Source organism: Botryllus schlosseri, chromosome 14, assembly GCF_051294905.1.
Source record: "Botryllus schlosseri isolate E-star chromosome 14, Bs_hap1, whole genome shotgun sequence".
Lineage (NCBI taxonomy): Eukaryota > Metazoa > Chordata > Ascidiacea > Stolidobranchia > Styelidae > Botryllus > Botryllus schlosseri.
Window position 1 is genome coordinate 4,344,511 of NC_137249.1, and position 17,118 is coordinate 4,361,628.

Sequence of the window (17,118 nt, forward strand, 5' to 3'; positions counted from 1 at the left end):
TCATCGTGGATACATTCAGTAAGATGCAGCAAGCCACACATACGAGAACATATTTTCGTTGGTGATTGTTAGCGATACATCATCGATAATAATATCTATAAGGGCTGGGCGTTATGATGATGCAGAAATATAACTAATAGCCTATACATTGCATGAACTAGAGATCAACTTAAGTTTCATGTTGGTATTGTTTATTTACCAAAAACATTTGGTGCTTATCGCCTGACGGCCTTTTGCACCACGGTCAATGAAATGCACACTCACGAAAGGAGGTCGTATGAAATAACGATCAAATTTAAAGAAATGTCAGTTATGTCACGTATGTCGGTTATACTATAGTACGAATTCAACAACATACGAGAGTCTAAACAAAAACAAGCACAAAAATCACTTTCAACAAGACATAATGTTTCATGTTAATGTAACATCATATACGAAATATATGGACTTTTTGGACTATCATTCCACAATTAATGGTCAAGAAGTACGTTTGATCGTGAGTTAATAGCTTAATATATCTATACTGTAGATGTACAGTTCCCTTTTAGGGAGAGATTCTCATTTTTGCTATGGTCAAACGAATCTTATAGAATATAGATGATATTCAACTTCAGTCAAATTTGAAGATATCGCCGAATCGTCCTTGGGATTCGACATGGTTTGCGGACTGACTGCGAGGCTTGTAGCGGAGTTTAAAATGTTGAATATGGCGTTTACTATGACCGAGCCTAATTGACCTATATCTCCATAGTACGAAATACACACGGGCCAGCGACACAGACGGCAGCTGCTCTACAGTTCGCACAGGATCCCCTGCCTGTGATTACTCTGCGCGTCGTTGATAAATCCCTCGATTCCGTTCTGTTGATCTTGCGGATAGGTGATGCCGAGCTGGTACGAGATGGAGGATGAAACCGGGTAACCGGTGGCCCAGGGAATGGAATATTTCGATACTGTTCCGTTCACGTAGCGGATCTCGCCAGTCTGAATGTAAATTTATCGTTTACGGAGGCGTATTCAGCTGCACTGTGCACAACTGCATGTAGCTAAATACGGGGGCATGCTAGCAAGCGTTGGATAAACCTCAAACATGGCAGTGATAACATAAACATATATGGTACACTCGAAAACAGTGTGTATTCACATCCAAAAGGTGATTCACGAAAAGAGAACCTAACTCATAATTATATCCTGATTATAAATCCTATACGCCTACGTGCATACCTGTTTAATCTTATACGTCCCTAGCATCATTTTGATTAAAATGTTACTTCGTACTACCTGTAATCTAATCCTAATCTAATTTGTGAAGTGTTTCTATGCTCTAATTTTTATTCTATTCTAATTTCTGGTTTTCTTGAAAATGCTACAGGAAAACTGCATCGTGCAGACGCATTTTCCATCATCATGCTTACCAAAATGAGATCGGGTTTGATATGAACTGCACTTGGTTCAATAATTATAATTCTGATCTAATTTGTGAAAGCAGAAAAATTTCCTACTGACCACTTTTGCTTATAACAATATGTTTGGAAATGGTCATCAAGACAATATCTTGGGGTCGTCGCCGATAGGTTTACATAAAACATCACCTACCGATTGATCCCGTACCATCCCGATCCAGATAGAGTTCATTGGCCCCATTTTACTGCGAACGTACTTTAGCATTGCGCGGTAGTGACCCTCGTTATATATATTCGCCGCCATCGCTCCTCTCACTTCGCACAGCGATTCGGCTTGCTTGTACGGGATGGTGCCGGCTTTCACGACCCAGTAGCATTTTCCTCCGTAAGCCGTCTCACAGATTCCTGCAAGAAGCCAAAAGCAAAGTCATTTTCACATTTGGATTAGTGAAATATGTCCATATGCTCTAATTTTAATTTTATTCTAATTTTTGGTTTTCCTGAAAATGTTCCAGGATAAATGCATGGTGCGAAATGAACCAAGCTTGTTGTAGGTGCAGCTGCAGACATTTGCTATTATAATGCCGATGGGAATGAACTCTGATTTGATATCAACTGAACCTCATTCCATATCCAAGTTTTCGCGAATTCAGTAATTCTAATTCTAATCTAATTTGGAAAAAGCAGCGTGGCTATAATTCTAATTATAGTTCAGTACCGCCAGCCATATATTCAAATTTTAGTTCTAGTCTAATTTGAAAAAAATGTGTAGCTATAATTCTAATTCTAATCTTCGCCACTGACACAGAAGGGCAAATGATACTACACATATCGGTGCGTTTCTGTTGCCGCGATACAGGATTTGTTTCGTTTAGTTGCCGTGACAATTTCACTCTGTAAGTAAAGTGATGGAAGCATATCGCCCAAACTACTTTCTGATTAAAAACTCCAAAGCGTAAAAGGTGAGTAGTTTTGACTAAAAGTATAGGATTAGGCTTCGTCTAACTAAACCATGGAGAGTCTACTGTTCCTGTTAAGGAACGCTCACCTCGAATTAAAGCGAGCGACCTTTCTGTCAAATTGTTCAGCGCTTTGTGGACCGCCATGTCCAAGTGCACTGGATCGACCTCGAGTTCCTCTGGAAGTTGAAAGAAGTATTTTCGACATAGTAAGCTTATACGAAATAGCAGCTTACCCTTTAACCGATTCACAGTATCTGTGCTGATATTGGAGAGAATGCTGAAGACATGGGTTTGGAAATGTCGCTGATCGATTCCCAACTCATCTGGAACGCAGCGCCGTGAAATTACATTTTATATCAACCCAGGATGGGTTGCATTATACAGTGAATGATAACAATAGAGACGAGAATTAATACTATAGTATTAATATTATAATATAGTATTGTATTATATTGCTATATATATTGTATATATACATAGCAATGATCGAAAAATAGTACCTAGAAAGAGAAGTGTCATGGGGTTTGTTGATTTGGGTCAAATCGGGGTTCTTAACGACCTTGCGCCTCGCGTAAAATAACGCGTATGGACTTGAGTTTGACACCATTTTCCCGCGTTTTACCCAGAGGTGGTCAGTACTCAAGTAGTTTTTGCCTAATTGCACTTTGTACTACTTACTCTACTGGTTATGTTTTTAGGGTACTTCCACTTCTGCTTAACCGACTTCCGTGTTTTTAGGCAAAACAAGGCCTAGAATACTTATTTTTTACTTACTTGGAAATCCATATACTTGTAAGTGTAATTGAGTTAAAGTTTACGACGCTATTTCTACTTGCAATTGAATACCATGGACGGATACTTTGACGACTTCTGTCCTTATTATGATAAGTGTATTTTATTCACTGTATAGAGATGAGTTGAGTACTCGAATCTCAATAGAGTATATATTGCATTGATTCAAGTCGAGTATAGTGAGGGGCAACATTTTCGAGTACTGAAATTAGAGTTTCGATACTTTTTTCCCATCGTGGAAGCCTTGAAACCTCGAGACAATTATGTCGAGAAGTGAACAACTCGCAACATTGTCTCAAAGCGCAATGAAATTGATATGTTCGAAAATATGCCAAATTATCTACAATCAGGTGTATGACTCGCATTCCATCTGTTCGCGAATAAAAGGCACGTATTTGAACTTTCCAACTCAACCACGTCTGTTACGACCTTATTATGCGGGACACTCCAATACTCGATCCCAATTGAAATCTAATATTTGGTCGATTTTTACCATCCCCAAGTCACGAGATACGAAACTAGAAACAGTAATTACTTGACCATCATCTAACTACATTAATATTTTGTACAACGCTACATAGATATCTGCTCCATAGTCGATGCTCATTATACGTACCTTCAACAATGATAATTTTGAATTTAGATGTAGATATAATTAGCTATATTTCTCCTAATTCGTTGTTACAGATTCTTCAATGTACGAAATGTACCGGGATATCTAGAACAATGCAGAGATATCCATGGCAATGCACCTCCTTCCCAAAAGCTGCAGTATTATAGGGTTAACATACCTCCTCCTTTAGGAGGATTTGTCCTCCTTTTTCAGGTTTTATAAAATGTCCTCCGAGGACGCCCAAATGTCCTCTTTTTTGGGATCGGAAAGATGACTTTTTTTTAATCAACCACCTTTAAACGTGATGGAAAAAACTGTATTTTGGCCGCTGAACGGAAAAGTTGGCTTTTTTACCCTTTTCTCAAGATTTTTCTCCGGAATTCTGGGTTTGAAAATATAACGAGTATAACGAGTTATATTATGTCAGAGTTTCATCTCACATCTCAACCGTTGAAGTATGGGCACCGACAGGTCCATCATCATCTTCTGGAATTCGGTCGCGAAGTCAAACGGGTCCATGTCCTCTGCAAATCACGCGCGGATATATTAAACTGTGTTCGATCCGCCGTAACGGGCGTGCGGATACTAACGTTCCAAATGCTGCAGCACACCACCGCCCCAATTTCGAATGATATCGTTGACGGTGTCGTTGATATGCTGATTGGTGACGGGGTGATCTGAAACGCATTTTTAATGAGAGTTCCTGCGTTTTTGCGTCTTATCAGACATCGCCGGTTTTCTATTACGAAGACTAGTCGGGAACGTGTCCAACTGTCCATACCTTTCACCATGTTATTGATGTCCACCTTGAAGCGTTGCAGGGCTTCTTTTATATCTTGACTTATCAAAGGCACAACCGCGTCTGTGGAAACATGAATGCGCAATTGTGCATTGTGCAACATAACTATTTTCCTGATTCCGGGGATTCACTGGTTAAATTGAAGAGCTTCTTGGAGGTACAGAACTTCAATATACAATTAAATAGTATATTCATATTGAAATGAACCCGAATATTTTCGGCTGACACTCGTCAGGGGTAATCGTCAGCAACTAGTAGAGAATTGGAAAGAACATTGTATATCAACAATCGTATCACAAAATATGACGTCACCAGCATGAAATTTCGAACGTTCTCTCATTCGAAATTTCATGCTGGTGACGTCATATTTTGTGATACGATTGTTGATATACAATGTTCTTTCCAATTCTCTACTAGTTGCTGACGATTGCCCCTGACGAGTGTCAGCCGAAAATATTCGGGTTCATTTCAATATGAATATACTATTTAACTGGTTAAATTGTTCGACAGCGAAGTTATTTAAGCTTTTCATATATATTCTGGGATTACCCACCGCCCGGGCTATTTTTGCGAATAGAAAATTTGCAACTGCAATCAATTCGCTTCTACCGGTTGGAAGTGAGCAAAAATTGTTAAGCATCGTTCTTTTACACAACATGACAATTCCATGGGATAGACAGTAAAATTTAATAATTAGTTTTTAATTTTTTTGATAATAATTTCAAACATTTTTAAACTCCTAATCAGTGATCCCCGTAATCCGGAAAAAAAGTAAGCAACGAAGTAATTCTACTTTTCCGATGTACTCAAGCATGAGGTTTCGCTCATATACTTGAACTACGTATTCCAGTGGTTATGTTTTAGACTGACTTCCACTGCTATACGTGTACAGTTTTTTTTTTTGGTAAAACTACTTAGATTCTACACTTTTGATTTTGAAAAACATAAAATAGTAAGTTTGCATCACTTTCGTGTATGATCGTAATATGAACTGAGTGAAATAGCAATCACAGTAGCTTACGCTTATACTTTCGAAGATTGTAACTATTTATAGCGTCAATAGTTATTTTGCGTCCGTCGCGAAAATGCATCTCGAAATTTTGACACGTCTTGTAAATGGCTTCTTCTACTTGAGTAGCAACGCTGATTCTTCGATCACCTCTGTTAGATACAGTGTTTCACCGATCAATGCGCAATTGCGCATATTGCATTTTTAGACAGAGACAATAAACTTGGTACTAACTCCAGCAAGCGATACTATACACTCTTACACTGACCTCGAAATTGATCCCTGCTAACAACAGTTCCGTTTATCACGAGCTCCCCTCCTGCAAAATGAAAATTATGGTTACGCGCTGTAGAGGTCTGACGAATGTATAATCCCAATCACAGTGTTTCTATATCCCAGCACTTGGGGCGCATCGAGTATTTACGATGTAAAGTCTACAGGTCAGGGGTGTGAAACTCAAATTTATCAATACCGAAACATATTCGTTGAGACAGAACCAAAGGTGGTCAGTAACGGAGTACTTTTTCTGAGTACGGGTTTTGCCAGCTAGCACTATTACTTACTCAAATTTTCAATCAACTTCCACTTCTCATTAACAGTTTTTAGTTATTTAGACAAAACAATCTCTAAAATATTATTCATTACTTACTTGCAAATCGATACTTATTTCAAATTGAGTAGAGTATATGGCGTTATTTCTACAGCTACCACCGATCTAATACATCAGCTCATATTCGTCTAAAATGAATCAGGAATTACACTCTGTTACATTACAAACTACACTCTACACGCAAAAGCGAACTCAACTCTGAAGAAAATCGACTTTGTAATGAGAAAAGATAAAATTAATCATAAATATAATATAGGTAGGCCTATAATGTGTTACTATTCCACATCGATTTCAGTGGAATGCGGTTTACGATTATCGGATGCCCGTTCACCACTATAATTCCTATCAAAGTAGCCTTTACATAGACTTTGAATTTTAACCTTGTCACCGTTAGACTAACGTACCTCGAATCGCTTTCGAATTCCTTGCGACTTGCTTTTGATTCTAAAATGACAACCAAACAAGGAGGTGTCAATACTGTCTAATCGAAATACAATAGAAAAAAAGTAGTAAAATAAAGCCTTATATATCTTAACAAAACAAGTGTAATTGTCCTTCTGTAAAGATTATGTGATGATGATTATTATCATCGGATGACTTTTTGCAAAAGGAATTGGCGTACAGTTCAGAACTTAGTATTCCCTCTGTAACAATTTAAAGATAAGAAGGCGTCGTCAGGGCGACGTAAGTAACTTGCACATGTACGCAGGTATAGAGATTACATAAATCAGTGTCAGCTCACATAGCCTCAATCATACATTTACATTGCGCTTTGCGCTTCATATAACTATCGGCCTGCCATATTTTGAGAACCCAAAGGAGGACATTTTTTGCCAGCAAGTAAAACGAAAGTGGAATTGTTACGATCGAGTTTAATGATGTTTTACAATTCCTTGCTAGTTGCAGGCAAAAGGTAGACAAAAGAAAAGCAAAAGTTACAAAAACGGACACAAAAACTACTAATCAAATTTATTTTTCAGATTCAGCTCATCAATACTTTGCGGTTCTCTAAACGTTTGCCAGTAGCGTTGCATTTAAAACAAACATGTTTAAAACAGGGCCCTGTTGAAAACATGTTGTTTAATGTTAATTTTTCAGCCATGACGCCACGAGCTTTTAATTCTTACGTCACAGTGGATTGACATTGACAATTGAATATACATGGTAAATATGTAGGTACCTTCGACGAAAACGGCTTCCGATCACCATCATAAACAAACCAAAAATATCTTTAACCAGGACTGCATCGTTATACATCATTTTACGGTCGGCGGTCATCATCATCATCAGAACACAGATTTCCGTACCAATGATCTATATCTACCTGATAACTGTTGAACCGAGGACGATTTAGAGGGTTCCCGCCACTCTACGTCGTACACGTCGGTTCTATTGGGTGCAAATCGTCCGTAAGCGCGTACTACATGTTTTCCCGAAAGTATTTACACAATCATGGCATAATGATAATGATACAACGTTTGAAAAAAATGCAACCCTATAATGGTGAAGCTTATCACGTGACTTTTTTACAACGGGAACCGGCGCAAAGTCTCAAATTTAGTATTTCCTCGGTAAAAATTTAAAGGTATAAGTACGCGTCCTCGGGGCGTCCTTAGTAACTTATACACGAACGCAAGTAGACATTCCATAAAAACGTATGTCAGGTCACTCATATCCTCAATCATACAGATTTAGGTCTACCATATTTTTAGCACCCAAAAGAGGATACTTTGCCGTCTAGGAAGATGAAAGTATGAATTGTTACAATCGAGTTTGCTGATGTTTTACATTTGCTTGGCTGTTACAGGCAAAAATTACAAAAACAAAGCAATATTTCTGATTCAGCCCATGAATACGTTGTGGTTCCCTTAACTTTTGCCAATAAGGCATGCTCGCTGTTAACAAGCTCGCGAAATTGTCTACACGAAATATCATTGAAATTATATACAGCCGTCAAGATGCTCGAAAATGATCCAAAATAGGTAGGATTGCATTTAAAACAAATGGTTGCTTAAAACACACTCCCTTAAAATAGACAAAAAACAACAACAATAAAAAACCATTGTCATTTACGGACCAAAAATACTCTTAATCAGGACTACATAGTCGTGCAGCATTTTACGGTCAGCGGACATCATCATCAGAACATTCATTCCGTACCAATGATTTATAAATACGTGCTATAGCTGTTGAACCGACTTTTTCGAGGGTTCCAACCATTCCATATGGTATAAGTCGTCTAAATCGTGAAGTCGTCCGTATGCTCATACTACATGTTTTTTGGAAAGTATATTTACACAATTATGGCATAATTATACAACTTAAAAAGAAACACATTTTTTAAAAAGGCCTTTAGTTAAAACACTGTTTCAAACATGTTTTTAAAAAGTTTTTTAAACAACCATTTGTTTTGAATGCAACCCTAATAATAGGTCTATAACGTTGGAACTTGAGCCAGAAAAATTGCGACAGATCCTCGCATGTAAAAGGCCGCGATGATAATAAGAAAGTCGAACAATGTTTGCAACAACAATCAAGAAGGTAGTGAGGGTAGAGCCATTTAATGGAAAACCTTTTCAATGCGGTAATTCGACATATATGTTCCGAGGCTCATTAGCTGTCTTTTTCAAATGAATACAACTTCTCTGCTAAAAGTCTTGCTGGAATTATAATAAAATAACTCGAAATTCGAAAGAAGAGGACATATTCGGGCATTTTTAGCGGTTCCATACTATTACCGAGAATGCTATTACCGAGATGGACATTACCGAGAATGCCATTACCGAGAATGGACATTACCGAGAACGGACATTACCGAGAATGGACATTACCGAGAATGGCCAATGCCAAGAACCTAGCTTAATGTAACGGACGTTGTCGAGAAATTTACATCTGAGAATCGATACCGAATGTGGCAACGCCGTGATGCATACACACGACCTGCTTGTTCATATGCATAACATGCCTATGCATTGCATATATTGCATTCTCGGTAATGTCCATTCTCGGTGATGTCCATTCTCGGTAATGTCCATTCTCGGTATTGTCCATTCTCGGTAATGTCCGTTCTCGGTATTGTCCTTCTCGGTAATAGCATTCTCGGTAATAGCATTCTCGGTATTGACCGGACACCATTTTTAGCGTCCTCGGAGGATCATTCACTGTTCTCGAGAAGAGAGGACAAATCCTCCTAACGACGGACATACCGTATGCCCAATACATATACATTCCGCTTTGCGCTTCATCCTAGTTCGTCGTGACTCAATGAAAGCCAGCGACGCGTTTCACCCGAAACAAAAGCACATGCGACTCACCTGAACCAGAATTATAAGATTGACGAGAGTGATGACGAAAAGAATGATCACCAAAGCGCAAAAGATGCCGAATAGAATCATTTTCTTTCGCAAGGACGCAGAAGGCTTGAACGACGTGAGTTGGCGCTTATCGGAGACATCCACCATCGAGGGCGCTGAAGATACTAAAGAAAAAGCGAGGTCGTTTATTCAACTGCAACAGTACACAACCTACACAATTCCCTAAAATTTTAACACTGTACGAACTACTTTTGATATAACCGAGCTCATATTTCTACCGACAGAACTAATCATGTTCGCTGTATTTGTGCATGCACTTGAAGAACATCAAACACATTGCTCTCGAAACATTAACACTCAAGTGCTGACCTGAGTCCATCATTGCGATCGCACGCACCAGAGTGCAATTCCTCGTATAACACTTTTAGACGGATGCTTCTACCTCAACTATATCTGCATCTAATCAAAAACGCCCGCGGACAAACCGTTACACCTCTCCTCAAATTATGATAGTACGGCATATCATGTTGGGAAAATTGCAAACGTACGGTACCGTACCAAGCGGTGTCAGGTAAAAAGAACCGACGAAATTTCGAGGCGTAATATGATCACTGATCAGCCAAAACACTTTTCCCTCGTTCATGCGTCCGATCATGCTTTAGGTAATTTCTGTTTGTGAGCATTATCTGCTCTTGCAGTAGATGCCCTCGCCTATATATCGTACGGACCCGCGCCTTTAGAATCGTGCTTTGCAGCCTTATGGAGTCACAAAATTACTTCGTGACTTACAATAATCTTGCGGGAGCATGAAACAGAGAAATATGTGACCTCAGGATTCAGATATATCATGGATTTTCCAATGGTGTAAATAATTTCATTCATATCGCAGTCGTATTTTTAATCAGGCGTATCCGTGTTAAATGTCACTGAAAGACAAATTCAGTAATTGGATTTGGTTTGGATATTGGAATTATGGCCAGAAATTACTTCTAATCGTGGATTTCGATATTTACTCGTTATTTCATACGTTTTTGAATTTGTTTTATCGTGTTTGTGACGTGAGCGTTTACTGATTACTGAGAATTCAGTGCCTGTCCCATGGCCGCATACATGCGCCTAGGGTTGCGACGGAAAAGGCATCCAGCGTACAACTTTTAACAAAATCAGAATTGAGCACAGTTTCGCAGCGACAAGCTCACAATCACCACAAGCCAGATGGCTCTCTCGTTAAAGACGGTGATTACTATGATAAAAGAGAAGCAAATTACGTTCGCCAACCAATTACCTTTGGTCTATCTATGAGAAACATGTAGTCACACTATCTAATTGCACATTTTCGAGATAGTAGGCTACACCCGAAAATTCTCAAAGATGCGCAGCATATGTACCTTGCATGGGCCATTATAGGCATATCAATAAGAGACGAAGCGTTTACGTGATAAGCTTTTACTTAACTATTTTGATAACCCATTGTAAGCAACCGAAATATTTTAAACATAAATTATGTGATGCTATGAGCATGAGCAGTCGGTTGAAACTGGTCAACTTGAAAGTAAAATAAAACAAAAGCTATGAATTGAACAGATTTTACATTTATCATTACCAAAATACGGGGTGGTAAAATATATTGCATACCTCCATCTGGCGCGACGAACTCTATCTTGCCGTCGGGCTGAAACACTGCCCGAGGTTCTTCAGGCGAATCAAAAATATCCGCAAATTTTGCATAAAGGTCATTGCGAAACATGATTAGGATGAAACAGTATAACTGCAAAAACTAACCCATTGGTTTCATCTAAACGCAAACCACAAGATTACGGATTACAATCACTATAACAATGAATGCTAATATCGTATCCATTAGGTCACTGTACTGTATTGTATAAGAGGTTTGCTATTTGAATCGGTAACAAATTGATTCTTTCACAGTCTCCCTAACATAGGATAAAATTCTCCGTAGTTTGGTTCGGAGTCACTTAAGTGCAGCGGATGTAGCTTCAACAGCCCTAGACGCCGTCAACGTTCTTCTCAACTTACCTTTATATAAAACTTTGGCGAGCATATCATTTCATAGCACACTGCCCCTCAGCACATTGCACCAGACAATATCGCCACGACCCCGTTACAGTGGCCATGAATGGAGACCCGACTTCTAAGCAAATTACGCGAAGCCAGATTTAACAATCAGAAACTCGAACTTAATTTTCACATTATCTTGTCACGGAAGACAAGACCTTTGCCCGTAGGTTTTTGAAGTTTCAACACTCCCACATTTCATCAGAGTGACCTCATTCGACTTCCATATCTCTTCACAGTTTTTCACTATTACGCCTGATTTGTATGGACCGCGTTGAGCAATTTGAGGTATACACAATACACAGCGGGCAATATATTCTTGAAGGCCTACACAATATGTCACAAGTAAAGCACAATAGCGGCTTGACAACTGCGTGCCTACTTTTAAAAGTCCCCAACTATACTTACTACATGATGAGCTATTTTACTACGAACTCTATTTCTGCAGCTTCATATCCAGCCGCGATGCTTCGTATTAACGATAGCTTCAGGGTCCGTAAACAAATCGCATCAACACACGAGCCGGTCATTTTGAAGCCTCGGGAGATAGCGTTTTATTTGTAAGGATGACGAAACAAAATCGCAACGAAGATAGAATTGGATGATAACAGCTGACATTGCATTAGATTTGTCGCTTCTAAATAAATATGTGCTGCATTCTTGTTTTACTCATGCTCGGAGGTTGACAATTTGTAGGCTGATCACCAAAAATGCCCTTCAATCTTCCCGAATAACGATCATTATAGATAAATAGATCTACCTACATGAATTGTGTCTGGTAAATCGTAGGTTATTTCTAATCAGGGTTGCCATACTACCGTCCTTATTTCTAAGATTTGTCCTAATTTTGAAAGGCCAGGTCTTAAAAAACTCAACTGTCCTTATTTTTAAGAAATGTCCTTATTTTCGACTTGCGTCGACTTTTGAGTTGGGGATTTATGACATAAATGAAAGGAACTCTCGTTATGTACATACCACAGGATTCGACTTCTAAGTGGTGAGATATAGCTAAGGCGGCAGTGGTGGCAGTTTCGGCTGTACCAAGCTATTGCAACGGACCTCATTTTAGCAGTAAACAGCAGTACCAGGTTTCTACCGTTTAGTCCACGACAGAATAAGCTGTGAGAGGGCAGCATTTATTGCATAGTGAAAAAGGGAGCAGCGCAGTCGACACTTGGGTTAAAAAGTAGTCAAGCTATAAATCATTGATAAATTTATCCTAATTATATTGCTCATATAGTTTAAACTACTAATAAGGCTAAATCTGATTAGTTACAATGAGCAAGCGTAAAAACGTTATTCGTAACGATTATGAGAGAAAATTTAGAAGTATCAAACGAAGCATAAGAAGACATTAACCTGGGGGCCATAGGAAAGACCGCTATTTCAACTCACACAGAGTATGAACAAAAACGCTTTTCTATTGCTAATCTAATTTTTCGACTGTCCTTATTTTTGGGTCCATGTCCATGGCAACCCTGTTTATAATGATAGCTGTAGTCTTCACATTATAATTCCCCCAATAATTTGACGTATGGTGCCAACTTTATAATAACATTATATAACGATTATATAATTCTTACTTATCACAAATCCAGTTCTTGTCGTCAGCTCTCGGCTTTTGGTTAAACCCAACGTTATATCATAGATACTATGGTTATATACGCACCTTCCAGCATGGGTTATATTACGATCGCTGTGATATAATTTAATATATCAGAGTGGCGGGTCTCATAAAAGGATAAGAAGAGCCAATGTGGATCGCATGAGTGAAAACTCTAATATAATCCCAGCACCGTAATTCCCTGTAAGTAATTATTCGATCCTAAATGCTTGCTACGTTCCCTGCGTAGGCTACTTCTCGGTGGTCTCCGCTGCTTACAGTAGAATTTTCCGCTTGATCCGACTCAACAAAACAATATATTCTCGGTCAACAATATATCAATTGACAACACCGAATTTTATCTCATTTTCTGTTCGATTTTTACAATGGAAAATGCGCTTATATACAGATGCCCTTTCTTTACCCACTATGGGTGCTTTCATAATGCCTATAGCGTTCCAACTTTCTGTCTCTGCTGACACCATTGAGTTGTGTTCGATTACAAAAATTCACGCGAAATGGACTTGCTCATGACCTCGAAATAATCTATCGCAAGGGGATCGATAGATGAAATTGCACGGATGAAATGCATTCATAATCCCGTGATGCCATAAAATGGCTTATGAATATTAATACGACACGCAATATCATTGCGATAAGACGTAATTCGGCAACTGTAAAGCAATACGATTACACACTTTTATCAGCGATTAAATTGTCAAGACAAATGATTTCATTGTTTTCATGATATCAAAATAATAAAGTTTGTCTATCTGATGGAAAGTCGTTTTTGGATAGGCATAAACACAAACAATTTTATTCCGAATGGAACCGGCCGCTATGCCATTAAAGTGGATAGTTACTAATTCATGAGGTTCCGAGTACCAAAAAGTTAGTTTCGAATCTTAATTTGGACACAAGTCAGAACGAGTCAATTTCATTGCGTCAACGAATCTTACTGCCAAAAATCGATATCCCTGCGACAGTTAGCTCATAATTTAGCATATGGATGGAATTTCAAAGAGTTTACTACTTTTAGTGCTTACGACAGTTGTTAGTTTCATATACTTCTCAATCACTTTCTAATCTGATAACATGATCAAATTCGGAGTCACTCGCAAGAACGCCTAGGCCAGTGGTTATCAACCGGGGGTCCGCGAAGCATTTTCAGGGGGTCCGCGAAACCTCTAAATTTGTAAAATGATTGATAACCTGATTTGTATTTTTTTTTTAATTAGGCAGCGCATGAGACATCAGTTTCGCTTCATAATTGCTACAAGTTTAGGACTCACATCATTAAAATGGTCGTCTGAGATGAAATATCCGACTCATTTTAATTGTCAAATTGCCAATAGCCTGTCCATGCAAGCATATTGCTGTTTAGAGATGTTTTGTTGGGGTTCGTGGAAAATTGAAATCTTGAAGATAGCAAGGTCAAACAGGGTGACTTTGAAATGTTTGCAAAACATTTTGGATTTGGAGTTGTCAGTCTCAGCAAATTAGTAAACAGTCGTTTGAAATAAAATTCCTGAATCCGTCCCAATGAAGGAATTGAAACCTCGTCACGAAAGCTATTTACTCCTGTGATATAACCACAATATAACTCCAAGATGAGATGCTAGATAGATATGACTATAGGCTGGACGTGATATGTTCATTAAAAACTCATACCAAAAGCTGTCGTCGGAAGCGTTGCGCGTTAATATTACATTCGCCACCAATTAACTATCTTTGTGCAAATGGATTTCGGCACTCGTTCATATCAAATCGAAGACACGGATTTTCAAGACAGCAAATACAGCTGCAAAATTCGCTTCGAAATAATAAAAGTCTACCCATTTTCTGCATATATAGTGATGTTATTTTCAAGAATAGTCATTCATATTGTGGCTGTTTATCACTAGCCTGCAATTAATATTTGCACAAAACAAGTGACGGTTGCACGATAATTAACCTAATTTTGAACGAAAACTTGAGCGGGTCCGCAGGGGTCCGTGACAATCCAAAAGGGGTCCGCGAAGACAAAAAGGTTGAGAACCACCGGTCTAGGCTTACACAAGCTATAACGTTACAAGCTGCAAACATAGCCTTTGTATAATAGCATATAGTGTCCTATTTGGTGTGGCCCAGTGGCGGCTCGTGACAATATCGGGTGGTGGGGCAAGGGGTGCACGCGACGTTTGTTGTCTAAATGACGTCACAATAGTGTATTCCGGCGTGAAAATGTGACTTCGTGGTGGTCACATACAGTTTGTGTGCGGTATAGACATATTAGGCATGGTTAACGAAGGCTTACGTATTTCAAATTATTCGAAAGAAAACATGAAGTACAGTAGTTCAAACCTGCATATTTTAACGTTTGTACCAGTAGGCCTATTGCGCGCGACGTGATTTCATAGTTGCAAAATGTTCAATGACGAGTTCATTGAAATCCGGAATACCCAGAATGAGAGCGTTGAGAATGGTAAGCAGATCAAACGCATCGAGCCTAATTACTGCAGCAAAGTTGATATAAAGCGATTCTTCAATTAGAGGAATTTTAAAAGTTTGCAAGTGTGTATTACTTCAGAATAAGATGTATTGGAGTATAAACAAGTCAACTCGAGCCGAGCAATGTCGACCATCGGGTAATATCGAGACGCTGTTTGCAGTAGACCACATGGTTCAGATCACGATACCCAATTTCGGTCGAACTAGAGACACTGCCCCTGGCATCAGCAGTGTAAAAGTGTACAACGAGGCGTCCTTATTCTTGCTTATACGTCAGTCATTCATTTGTATCGAAATACGTTGGGAAAAACGCATGAGTGCGCTTTCTTCCCGCGTACGATTAGATCAATGGACAATTTTCAGGCTGATAAGGGCCGAGTCTTGCGTAAAAACACGGAATGTTTCGTAAGATATATTGAGGAATAGGCTGATCAAGTGATCAGCTATTAGCCGTCATCGAAAACGAACTATAGCTATCGCGCTTGACAGGGGTTGTAACTAAATGGCTTGAAGGGCACAATTTCACGGTGAAATTGACATTTGAGAATATCAAATGAAGTAAATCTTTGAATGCAAACCGAGAATCTTAATAAACTGTTTCATGAGATCATCATCTCAACACATATCTCATTATGGAACACATCTCATAACCTATCTCATGCAGTATGGAACACACCAACAACACTGGCTTTTGCGTGAAATCCGCATTGAGATAGGTAAAAATGTCAGATCAGCGCACTTCTCTACCATACTCGACCTCGATAACGAAATGACCAGGGTTGTAATGACTCGATTCATGACTCGACTCGAGTCGGATTCGAGTCACGATTTTCTGCTGATTGCTTGACTTGACTCGAGTCATCTTTTCAAAATACGGAAATGACTCGACTCGACTCGAGTCAATCCGTGTATTGACTCGACTTTGACTCGAGTCATTGCGCATGACTCGAACCAAGTCATATGACTCGAGACTCAGACGGCCAAGACCGACATTTCATTGTAATTTCGAAGAGAAGTAAAGTAACCACTCTTGTGATTTCGCCTATTATTGGTACAGATACTTGAAAATGCGTCCAGAAACTGCATAAAGTGAGGAAAATTAGGATATTATAAATGCGAAGTATTCGATATCACCAAATAGAGCTACAAGAAGTGCGGGTTTAACAAGACTTTTATTGAAAACTGAGCAGTCAACACAATGCCTCGGAATCGGACTCGAGTCATAATACCATGACTCGGACTCGAACCTCTGCTCGAAGACTTGGACTCGGACTTGACTCGGTGGTGAAGTGAAAATGACTCGACTTGACTCGAGTCAAAACTATAAAAGTGAGATTGACTTGTGACTCGGAGCCATGTGACTTGGTTACAACCCTGGAACAGACTGCCCCAATCATTGAGTGTCGACGTTGAGATCTCTGGCACAGCGTTCGATACTAAATCCAAG

General features: G+C 39.1%; 1 protein-coding gene across 2 annotated transcripts; it reads right to left on the reverse strand.

Annotated features, from left to right (window-relative positions):
• Nucleotides 1-174: 174 nt before the first annotated feature.
• Nucleotides 175-11,327, reverse strand: LOC145455686 (uncharacterized). Of its 2 annotated transcripts, none has more exons than XM_080333665.1 (11): nt 11,138-11,327; nt 9,503-9,666; nt 6,593-6,632; nt 5,847-5,897; nt 4,552-4,632; nt 4,361-4,447; nt 4,211-4,294; nt 2,599-2,688; nt 2,452-2,541; nt 1,597-1,808; nt 175-984 (listed from the first exon to the last, which is right to left on the reverse strand). In XM_080333665.1, exons 1-11 carry the CDS (start codon nt 11,247-11,249, stop codon nt 793-795), a joined length of 1,203 nt encoding a protein of 400 aa, XP_080189791.1. In that variant the 5' UTR covers nt 11,250-11,327; the 3' UTR covers nt 175-792. The 2 variants fall into 2 exon arrangements, with proteins under 2 accessions (XP_080189791.1, XP_080189792.1); XM_080333666.1 differs by lacking the exon at nt 11,138-11,327 and adding an exon at nt 9,872-10,013.
• Nucleotides 11,328-17,118: the final 5,791 nt, after the last annotated feature.

Bases quoted from the DNA above. Each gene is read 5' to 3' on its own strand.
- LOC145455686 (XM_080333665.1), bottom strand. From the start codon at position 11,249: ATGTTTCGCAATGACCTTTATGCAAAATTTGCGGATATTTTTGATTCG. The intron at 4,448-4,551 runs GTATGGACAGTT...AATGCGTTTCAG, and splicing joins CATCAATAACATGGTGAAAG to ATCACCCCGTCACCAATCAG. The intron at 2,542-2,598 runs GTAAGCTGCTAT...TTCAACTTCCAG, and splicing joins TACTGTGAATCGGTTAAAGG to AGGAACTCGAGGTCGATCCA.